The sequence below is a fragment of the Schistocerca cancellata genome, chromosome 7 (assembly GCF_023864275.1).
Source record: "Schistocerca cancellata isolate TAMUIC-IGC-003103 chromosome 7, iqSchCanc2.1, whole genome shotgun sequence".
Classification (NCBI taxonomy): Eukaryota; Metazoa; Arthropoda; class Insecta; order Orthoptera; family Acrididae; genus Schistocerca; species Schistocerca cancellata.
In genome coordinates, this window is record NC_064632.1 from 178,652,983 (window position 1) to 178,665,214 (window position 12,232).

The 12,232-nt window shown below is 37.6% G+C and overlaps 1 protein-coding gene across 2 annotated transcripts in view; it reads left to right on the forward strand.

The window, feature by feature from the left end:
• Positions 1 to 399: 399 nt before the first annotated feature.
• Positions 400 to 12,232, forward strand: part of LOC126092586 (WD repeat-containing protein 26) — a 146,152-nt gene continuing 134,319 nt past the window's right edge. For both annotated transcript variants that reach the window (XM_049908273.1, XM_049908274.1), the window contains exons 1-2: positions 400 to 830; positions 7,789 to 7,888. In XM_049908273.1, coding sequence (XP_049764230.1) covers positions 619 to 830; positions 7,789 to 7,888 — 312 coding nt within the window. In that variant the 5' untranslated portion in view covers positions 400 to 618. The remainder of the gene's footprint in view (positions 831 to 7,788; positions 7,889 to 12,232) is intronic.

Consider the following 12,232-nt stretch of genomic DNA (forward strand, 5'->3'; position numbering starts at 1 on the left):
AGAACGAACAATGGAAACTGTGAAGTGTGGGTAATAACCAGTTGTCTATCATTGCGAAACATTCACACGTATTTTATGTATTTCCCTTTATACCACACAGTTAAATGTGTAACAAACTGCCTCAATTATAGTTCCCGGCAAACTATAAATTATTGATTGAAGACCACGAGCAAATTCCCACTTTGTTGTGGTATGACTGTAATCACGTCTATCACTGCTGACAAATGTGATCTGTGATTTTGCAATGAAAACACAATCAGAGATACTGTACTCGATGCGACATCTATGAACTGAAAGTCGAAGTATCAGCGTGGTCAGAGACTCGCTCTAACTGCAAATGGGTGTACCAGTTGAATGAGTTTTGCTAGTTGGCGAACCTATTTCCCAGGTCCTTGTATATGACGTCACAATCTAAACATTGCTCAGCTGTAGGAAGGTGTAGTGCTGTCGGAAGAGTGGTTGACGTTGGATTCACACTAGATTTCTTCGGGAAACTGAGTGTGTCTCCACAAATTTCACCACGGCGACCCGTTAGCAAGCCTGGCCTCGAGCGGAGAGTCGGACGACGGTGGACTTGCTCCGCCACCGCGAAAGAAATCGCGTACTTTGGACGCTACAATGCAGCAAGCAGCTAATGGCTGTGCGCAACGCAATGGAGTGTCCGAAGACCATTCCGATACTTTCAATCAACAAAACGGTGCCGAGATCTCGCCCGATGACAACGCTGTTAATGGAGGACCAAATGAGGAAATTACTCCGAAGATAATGGACAAGACCACTCAGGACATTGTGCGACTTATTGGGCAGCATTTGAAAACAATCGGGCTTGAGTATGTTTCACTCGAATTTATTTATTTAGGCGTTTCTTAATTACTGTGGTTATAGTAACAGTTTAGAAATATGTTTATATAAGAAGGAGTTGGTAGTGGACAATCTTCATTACTCATGTTTATTAGCTGACCTATAAGTGACCTTATTTAGGCAAGGTGTACGATGCATTCAACACAGCTGTTCGCCCAAGGTTTAGCTGTCAGCCTGCCTTTGTGTTGTCATCACACGACTGGTTGACCCACCCTTACGTTTGTTTACTGTGTTAATGTTTTTCACTGTTAGCAAGAAAGCCATTAACTGACTAGTGCATGAACTACATCAAGAAGAAAGAAAAAAAATAGTATTACTAAATGTTGTAAACAGACAATTAGCCTCCAGTGTTAGCGAAAGATAACATAATCATCGATTTTTTTTTTTTTTTTTTTGTTTGACCAAATCTGATGATACTTTGCGAAGTATTCCGTTGCATTTTGCTCGTTTTGCGCAAATAAGTTCAACGGACTGTTTATAATGTGGTGAAAAAAAAAATTCCATGCAATGACGTTGCAGACGCTTATCCAAGATTGAGAATTTTTTTACAAATGTAGCTTTTACAAATCAATCGTTTCTAAATAACAGCGTAATAACTAGTTTGAAAGGTTATGAAAAGTATGATATTGTGAATTTGACACGAAAACGGCATAAATTTCGTAGGCTGTGACGGACGAGACTGGACGGAATGCAGAATTACGTCCATGGAAGACAGTACGTCATCGAAGACAGGTTATTTCATAGCAACTGTAAAAAAGAAAAATGTTACCTCCAGTTCTTGAAATTATTGTCATTCTTTATGAAATGTTTCGAAGTTAAAGCGGAAATATTGTTCAGGATTCAGCGTTTATTTGTGCCATTTTTCCAACCTTAAAGATAGAATAAACTTTTGTATTGTAATTTACAAAGAGATTTAATTTTTGAACACACTTTTTAAGCCAAATAAAACATTGCTTTTTTTATGTTTTGCATTTGAAATATTTAACTTGAAGAAAATTTTCTGCTTTATCTGTTATTGTATTGTTTTATTGTGTGAGGAGATTGACAGGCACTACTTTTCAGTATTGTTTCAAATCTGGCATTTCTTGTAAACACTGTGTAAAACAGCAGCAAACAGGCAGGTTCACAATTTTATACTGTACCTGATATCATCATCATATTGCATTTAACATCCATGTGTGATAGTTATACCTCAATTCTTGTTCAAGCTCAATCATTCTCCAACAACTCAGTCTCAAACAATTATAAATTTTACGAAGAAACAGATGTGTGTCATCAAATAATATGATACTTGGTGTTTGGTCAGGCTTAAGAAATAAATAGATGGATTCATCCTCATGCACTAAAACTATTAAAACATCTTAAAGTATCAGACATGAGTGTCAGTATGAATATTTTTGAACACTTCTTTGTAGATAAATTAAACATCATTATGTAATATTTTTGTAGTTATGTCATTACACCCTTTTTGTCTGGAAGCTGCTGGTGAAACGCAAAAATTATCTATACCCTCACAATGGCTTTGGTCAAATGCCCCTTATTGACTGACATATTTCTGGTGCCCTGTAAAATTCGTTTGAGGTGCGAGTCCAAGTAATGTCCAATAAGTGGAATGTGTTTGGAAAGCTGTGTAACATTCCTGTTTCACAATTCTTTACAAAAAAAAGATATTACTTTGGCTTATCCAAAAGTTAATTGAATTTGTTACTTAAGGGACATAGTTGCAGTCCATTACCATTGGGTGTCAGTTACTTGTTATTTTTGGGTGTTTTGTGAGTAACTTTAACTCCTTGAATAATTCACTATGCTCATGGTACCAATAGGCCTACTGTGCAGTGTGCTTCTGAAGACACAGTTAAGTGGTTGGTTTGTGAGATTCTCTTTATTACCATACTACAAAGCATAAATAAAAACAAATTTTTTCTAGTGTCAGTTGCATACACTCATTGGCTGCTACTACAAATGATTCTTTACAGAGTATTAACTATTGTTATTTGTGAATTGCGATTCTTTACAGAGTATTAACTATTGTTATTTGTGAATTGCAGTACAAAGAAGTGTGGAGTAGTGCCGATGCATATGTAGAATGGAAAAAAATAGGGGCTATTCTTGCTGTTAAATTCTGAAAGCACCAACAAATTCATTGGCTGAGAAGTGTTTTAGTCAATATAATACTGAAAAATCTGTTTCAGAATGGTGTTTTCCTTTAACATTTTGTTGTTGTAACATGCCATAGCCCTCGTATGGTTCAGATGCAAATTATTCGGAGAGATCGGTCTCGAAGTTAACGAATTATGGACACACATATATATATATTTTTAGATGGGCTGTTATTGTTGCCTATGTTTGGTTCTACTTTCAGAATAAAACATTTGAGAAAGCAATGAACATTGTGTGAATGACTAAGAGTTATAGCCTGGCACATGTTGGTATTTTCATCATTCACACTCTTCAGTGAATCTCACACCAAATGTGAACCATCATGGATGTGGAATGAGTCAGAATGTAGCTTACCACAGAGGTGGGATTTTTGATTAACTGCTGCTGTTTACAAAATCAACAACTGATTGACAAGCAGCCTTTGCTCCTTGTTAGGCACTTTAGCCACACACCTTAAAAAGATACAAATTAACATTTTGTATAATTAGCAGAAGAGACATTACTATGTAAAACATGCTTCAGAAAACCACTGTAACTACACTTTCGTAAGTTTGTGTTGATTGCTAGTAGTATAGACTAGTTTATGAAAACATTTAATAGTTGATCCAGAAGCTAACGGTTTCAATAAAATATGAAAAATTTGTCGACTTATGTATTCTCAACTACATTATTCCCTTTTGCAGTATATCCATATACTCCACAGCATACTATTTTAGTGCTAGTGGGTATTAAAAATGGATTTATATTGTTAGAAAGGGCCTACAGGACAAATTTGTCGTTTCCTTTGTGGTGAAATGTGCTAGTTGTTAAATGTCAATAGAGCTGAGGGCAGAAACAAATGGTGATGTTATGTGAGATAAAGAGAACTGATGATGAGGAACGACAGTCATAATCCTCAGAGCTAAAATATTTAGAAGTTACAAATTGTGGTCAAAAGTCGTAAGAATTTTTCAGTTTTGATTGGATGCTGCTATGTAGAAGTATAACAATTATATTTCTACACTGAATTCATGGGCTAGTATCAGTGGAGACAAATGTTTTGTATGTGGTTGGCCATATCTTGTGTGCGCTTTTTCTGCAGGCATAAAATGGCTCTGTACGTGTTGCAGGAAATGATGGCATATGAACTGTTGTTGGATTGCAAGGGAAATGTTTTCAAAAAGAAATGTATTGTTTTCACAATACTTTCTGTTCACAGTTTAGGATAATATAAAGTAACAGCTGCTAATTTTTGTGTATCATGTGATACAGATATCAGGGGAACACTGTTCTTCCCTGTGTACTAGTATGTTGTCCACTGATTTGAACAATGTATATTTCTCTACCTGCCAGCTACTGTGCCACATTTAAGGAACATTTAAAGTGAGGGAAAATTTAATATTACTCTAATGTTGGGAAATAGTAGACATAAAGGCCTTTTTTTCTGGGTGTGATCTCCATAATACTCTACCCTTTGCAAGAAGTTACTCACTCAAAAACAAAAGAACTGAGGACATAAGCAACATTTCATTTGCTGTTTCCATAATTTGCCAAAAATTTGTGGTTAAAATGAAATAATGCTGTATGTAGCTAAAAATAAAATAACAGTATAGACGGGGCATTGAATCACAGGCAGGCACAATAGAAAAGACATCTAAAGTATTAAAGCTTTCAGTCAAAGTCCTTCTCCTGGTGCAGCAGAAAGAATACACACACACACACACACACACACACACACACACACACACACACACACACACACACGACACCCCCCCCCCTCCCTCTCTCTCTCTCTCTCTCTCTCTCTCTCTCTCTCTCTCTCTCTCTCTCTCTGTGTGTGTGTGTGTGTGTGTGTGTGTGTGTGTGTGTGTGTGTGTGTGTGTTTTTTCATATTTTAGCAGTCTTTTTGTCACTGTGCCTGTCTGTGACTCGACACCTCCTCTATATGGTGAATAGCAATCTACTCTTTACATCCTGGACTTTCCATTGTTTGGGGAAAAAAAAATATTTCCGTGGCAAGCAACTTTCTTTCACGCTTTTATAACTGTGTTTGTAGACATATTTCTGTAATGTCCAAGGCTTTTATTTATTCATCTTTGTATCCAGACTCATGACGGAGTATTCTGGCACCTATCAGTTTTCTGTTCCTTTCCATATGAGACAAAAGATTAAATGCACTGTAAAGTGTTTTGCGTGGCACAATAATCAGTTCTGTTGTTAGTTTTTCATCAAATAGATTAGCTAGATGCCAAGAAATTGAGGATGTGATGTCAGTTGTATTGCTATAGACAGAGAACCATAAATTATAGATATTCTACAGTTGATTATTTTCTTGTAACATATTATTTGTTATTTTCTTTTCTATACATTTCCCCATCTGTTGTTTTTCCGTAAGAAACCTTTCTCATTAGCTGACTTTTTGTCACCAAGCAAGTGGAGCATAGTGGGGGTAGTAGCACTACTGCCTGTTCTAACAGAATCTTAAGTTGAGAGAGAGAAAGATAGCAAGAACAGTATGATGATGACCAAGACGTTAAAATTCTTTTTGGGTTGGTTCTTTTGAAAAAAGACTTTGCCAATGTTGTTTCCCACCTGTGTTCTGTCTGAGCTTACACTCAATTTGTAGAGACCTTATGGTTGACTGGACATTAAACCCTTATCCTCCTCCCTTTTTTTTTTGAAGCTTTTTTTTTTCTGTGTGTGATTTGTGCCATAGAGGTGGATTAGTGCCCCAGCGATGGAGGTTAACATATTCACTATGAGGGCTGATGGATATAGTTCACTATTGCAGTCCTCCCTCCTTCTAAAATTCGTAAAATTTACTAGCTTTATGGGAAGGTTTATAATTTTGTGTACATGAGCCGTAGTATGTAATATGGCCAGTAGTAAAAGTTGTAAATTAGTGTTTAAGGTTCCCTTAGGTCGTGTAAAGTGAACAATGCAATAGTTTCTTTGATAAGCTGTTAGCCAGCTCTTCCTTCCATGCACGTGAGCTGTTGCTCTTACTCTTGATGATGATCTTTCAATTGCTGCTTCTTTTTTGTGAGGAACACGGAAAAAATGATCATGTAAATGGTATCTGAAATCAGATGTCATGCATTTACCATTAGGAATCTACTAATATTTTTTTCAATATCTGTTTATGTTAGATCATTAGAAGCACTTTATGATTTGCAGGTGTTACTGAATGTGGGTATTTTTATTTTCATACCGTTCATTACAATACGGAATACACTTTACTTGGTTTATGTTTCTTAAACAGTATATTTAGTGGAAATGTATGTCTTTCTTTTAACATTATACTGTGGGGCAAAGTAAAGATTTCAGCATTTTATGACACAGAATGTATTTTTTACAAAAAGCTTCAGAATACTTGGTTTCAGGAATTTGTAAGTATAACTCAAATTTTGTTACTTCAGGTGCACATTTCTTATAAACCTATGTTGTTTTCAGCTGTCATGGGTAGATTGTCACATTTACACTTATTCAGTCCATTATTTCTCATTAAATGAAATCACTTGTTTAAGGTATCAGTGTATAATTGTCTCATAATGAGGTGGTGTTCTGTCTGTAATGACACTGTTAAGCTTACAACATATTCATTGCCTGGTAATGGTGACTTAATGCTTCTGCACCTGATCGTCAAGGTGATGTATTCAGAGTGTCTTACAATAAAAAGACAAACTGCGAGTGTGAGTTACTCAATTTGAAATAGTTAATCACAAATGTTCCCATGGGGATTGTTTTTAACATAAACCAGTGGTATCCGTATTAACTGAAGTTAATGAAAGCTAAAAAAGCTTTGGGGCTAGATAGTGATAATCCAGAGGATTGTAGGTGACAAAACATTTTTGTCTAGTCAGTTGTCTGCAGCCTTATTTGTTAAGGAGAACCCAGTCAACACCAAAAGTTTAGGGGGAGAATCTTCAGTTGTCTTATAAGAAGAATGATCAGCAATGTCTGATATAATATGAGGAAAATGTGGCAAATGTAAATCTTTGATCCCGCCTATTGCAGCATATAAGGGTGATCTTCTTGGTCATCGGACAGAGCACTCAGATTATTAAGGATGAGGAAGAAACTCAACCATGGCCTTATCAAAGGAACAATCTCAATATTTCTCTGCGGTGATTTGGAGAAAACATAGAAGACCCAAACCTGAACTGCACGATAGGGACTACTCCTTTCCTTCCAAATGTTAGTATAGTGCTATAAACAATGTGTCAGCAAGCATTATAACCAGAACTTAAGATACATTGGAAACATTATGTGGAAGACTCCATAAATGAATCTCATATTGAAAATTGAAGACATAGTTGTGGTGAAACTGTCTCGTGTTCAAGAGACAGAGGACTGTCATTTGATAAAGTAAGGCTCGAATTTCAATACATGTCATTTTAATGCAAATTAAACATAGCACTTATTTTATTGTAAATTTTTGGTTGCTATGAAATCAGATGGAAACATGTTCCTTTAGAGCTAGAACAAATTTGGAGAGTTGTTTAATACTGTATACACTGTTTTTATTGGACCAATGACAAATCTTGTTTAGTAACACAAGTGCCTACGATGGTTTATTGTCAGCTATTTTATTGCTATTTTTATTTGAATAAAGGTGGTTGTGGTTAAGTTTCATCAGCGTACCACAGGGACAACAAAATTTCAATTGTTCTGGTATATGTTGCTTTTGATTGTATGTACTTGGATAGTAGATTTTAACAATTTAACAGAAGCTATAAAGTGTCTTTGGTTACATGAACTAATAAATGCATGCATTCTTTCCTACAGCCGGACTGCGGACTTACTGATGCAGGAGTCTGGGTGTCGCCTTGACCATCCGGCTGCTGCCAAATTCCGACAACACGTTATGGATGGAGACTGGAATAAGGTTTTTTGTTGTTACATTGGTTTACTTGACAAGTGGAACGGGTATAAAGTTCTTGGGTTTCCAAGTGATGTCATCAAATAGATGTGTCAGTCTAAGATTCACTTCCTTTATTTTTTGACAAAATGTCAGTGACATCCCTTTTCTCTTTGTGTAACTATCACTGTGGAGTGACATGCCCCCTACCCCACCACAAGGTCCTTGCTTGTGGTGGTGGGGTTATGTGGGTAGCATTAAAGTCACATCACTAGCATTCTGCTTCTGATACATCATCGAGATATATGTCTCTCAAGAAACACTCTCTTGGTATATGGTTGCCACTATGAATTTCATGCATTGAGTTGGTGCATAGGTTCATAGCATTTTTCCATAAGTTTATTAAACACAGCAGACATACACAGACTTTAGTTATCAGTAATGTATTATCCTTCACTATTTACAATAGTCTACCAATGCTGGGATAACTTTTCAATTCTGCAACATACAGATCATGTGGTTTGGAGGTGCAGAATTCATCAAGCCATGTTCAGAGCTCTTTTTCATCTGGAGAGGAAGTTCCTTAAAGATTGCTGAATAGAGAGTGGAAAATGCGAAAATCTGAGGACATAAGATCAGGTGAATAAGATGGGTGTGGAATGACTTCCCAACCCAACTCCTGTGTTGTGTTTTTTATCAGTCTAGCAGAATGTGGGTGGGTGGATGTTAGCATAGAGCAACATCACTTAGTCTTCCTGTCCATTGTTCTTATACTGTGTCTGCAAGATGTCTCAGTTCTTCATAATAAATGTCAGCAGTGATGGTTACACCTCAGGAAAGCAAATTGTAGTACATAGTACACGACGCCATTGCTGTTCTACCAGATGGATAACATTATCTTTTGTGGATGCAGGCAGGCCTTTGTATGGGGAGTTTTGTACTTGTTTGGACTCAGCCATTCATTTCTCTCCCTTATGTTAGCATAAAGATACCATTTGTCATCACCAATAACAATACAGAATAGTAGTCGGTTGTTTATGAGCCAGTTGATGAGCAAGCAGAGATGCACGTATGACCACCTAATGATTTTTGTGATTTTGGCTTAGAGCATGCAGTACCCATTTTTGAACCTTGCCCATTGCTTGAAAATGTGGCACAATGGTGGAAGGATCACAGTTCATCACATTTGCCAGTTTTTGAGTACACTGACATGGATCATTGTTGATTAAAGAATGAAATGATCTTCATCAGACCCCGGAGGGCTTCCTGGATGTGGAGAGTCACAGATGTCAAAACAATCCTCTTTAAAATGAGAAAACCATTTTCTTGCCATGCTCTGTCCAGTGATGTTATCCCCAGACAATGTGAAAATGTTTCTGGCTTCCTCCACTGCTGTCACCCTGAAAAGTTCAGATTTTTGCACTTGGCATTTTCTAGCATCCACCACTCCACTCACTATCTCCAAATGACAAAATGACTGTATGTTAACTCAGATAGCAACAGTGAACTACAAATATAAAATGACAATTGATAAATAAACCCATAGCAATTGAAATACCAAAATGTGAAACAAAAATGCTATGAACTTAAGCACCAACCTAATACATAGCCTTAACCTTGAAGGTGGCCAAAGGCAATCACATTAAATAAGATGTGTACTGTGAACATTAAGTTCAATGTTGGATCATTTCCAGTGACAGTACTCCAAAACTGCATCAAACCGAGAAACATACAGTCGAGCCATGGATTGGAACCTGAATGACATCAAGATTTGAACGTAGTCCCTTGCCATGCCAACATCAGTCACAGGTGGTAGTGGTATAGGAGGTGAGCCACTTCATGCCAGCGATCTAAACAGGGATCAGGCTCCTGATCAGCAATATGCCAGAAAATGAAAGGAGTGAATTTCGTGGAAACATTACACATCTTTCACAGATGCACATGCTTGGAAGTCGAAGAACATTATATCATTGTTTACATTACTGTGTCCACATGACAGATCTGCATGAAATTGTGTGGTCTTTCAGCTGTGAATGGAAGCTTTATCATACTGAAAACTAAATGAAAAGGATAACAGAAAATCTCAACTGGAATATGAAGCTTAATGTGTATTGCTTGCAGAAGGCTAGGGTTAGAGATCAAATTCAAATTTGCTGCACAATTTTAATGTGCAGCAAGTTATACTTTTGTTTAACACCGCTTCAGAATGGGAATCAGTAGACTGTGACATGGTCTTGATCATGTGCTTCCTCCAAATGCTGGTCAAGTGAGGTATGCCTGACAGCTTACATAGAGTTCAGACAGAAGAATCAAAGGGATATTGGGAAATTGAAATTGTGGAACAGGCAGTGAGATGTAATACATTACTTACAGAAATTTAGCAACCAGCTACTAACTAAACCCCCCTACCCTCCCTCGCCCTCATCTCCTGAAGTCTCGGGTGTGATGACAGACTGATCTATTGCTCAGTCCGAGGTCTAGGTTAGGTTGGAAGGTGACAGTTTTGTAGTGAGTTGGCGAAGCCAACAAATTTGAAAGTAAAAACTGTGCTTATGATAACAAATTGACTGGTGATGAATTCTAATGTTTACGTATGTGCTATATTGAAAGAATCAAAGGGGTACAATACATATCTTTTACCCCAGCTACTCGTTATATAGCTTTATTTATGTCAAAATACTTTTTGTTCTTTCAGCCATCTTCAGTTGATTTGAAAATTTATGTCTTCATGAGTGCAAAGTTTTTTGTTGGATGCATTTTGATTTCTACAGCTGCCCTGTGAAAAATAGCAGTGCGTTCAGGTACCATGCTCCCGAGTTGTATTTTTTATGTTTAATCAACATTTAGGTGCACTTATTTTTACTTTGTAATTTATAGCTCATATTTCCATATAAATACAAGAAAAGGAGCTACAAGTACAGAATAAAAATAAGAACACCTACACTGACAGAAAAAAATCACAGCACCAAAAAATAATTAATGTAGAGTAATGAAAATTCTGGAATACATTTGTCTAGGTAACATATTTAAGTGATTAACATTGCAAGATCAGAGATTAATGTAAACGCAAGATAAGCCATTGCAAATGTGATATGCTGTACATTAATTGTCAGTATAACTGCCAGAATGCATTGTGTTGTCAGGTGCTGGATGTCAGTTTGTGGGATGAAGCTCCATGCGTGGTGCACTTTTGTTGGTGAATACAGAGACGGTTTATGCTGTTTGTGCATGACTCTGGAGTTGTCCAATGATGTCACATATGTGCTTCATTGGAGATGGATCTGGCAATTTAGCAAGTCAAGGTAACATGCTGACTGTCTGTAGAGCATGTTGGGCTATAACAGCAGTATGTGGACAAGGGTAACCCAGTTGGAAAACAGCCCCTGGTATGCTGCTCATGAATTGCAGCACAACAGATTGAATCACCAGACTGACGTACAGATCTGCAGCCAGGGTGCAGGGGATGAGCATGAGAGTACTCCTGCTGTTATATGAAATTGCACCCCAAGCTATAACTCCAGATGTAGGTTCTGTGTGCCTAGTGTGCAGACAGGTTGGTTGCAGGCCCCCAACTGGCCTCCTAATCAACATACAGCCATCATCAGAAAAAACAACGGACCTCCACCCTGCCCTCCAATGAGATCCCGCTTGGCACTGCTGAAATTGCAAATGATGGTAATTTGGGGTCAGCGGAATGTATGCTACAGGGTGTCTAGCTCAGATCTGTTCTTGAAATAACCATTTGTAACAGTTTGTTCTATCACTGTGATGCCAACTCTGCTCATATTGCTTCTGCAGATGCAGTATAGGGGGCCAGAGTCATACGCTGAACACTACAGTCTTCCCTCTTGGTAGTGCCATGTGTCTGGAGCCCAGTCTTCTTGTGACCATACATTCTCCTGACCACCACTGTCAGCAGTAATGTACATTGGTTACATATCTTCCACATCTTTCTGCACTATCACAGAAGGAAATGCCAGCTTCTTGTAACTCTGTTACACAACCTCATTCAAATTCAGTGAGATGTGGAGAATGGTGTCTTTGTCACTTTTATTGCATTTTGACTAACATCAACTCACCCCATCCAATCTCAAAGGTAACTAATGCCCACGACCGTTACAGTGTGTATTTAAAGCAATCCATAGCCACAGAGCTCAACCACCATTATGACGTGTAAAAATCAAACAACGGAAAATCCAGGATGGAATGTAACAATACCATAGAAGGAAAGTTGCCACTCACCATATAGTGGAGATGTTGAGTTGCGATAGGCACAACAAAAAGATTCACACAATTATAGCTTTCAGCCATTAAGGCCTTTGTCAGCAGTACACACACACACACACACACACACACACACACACACACACA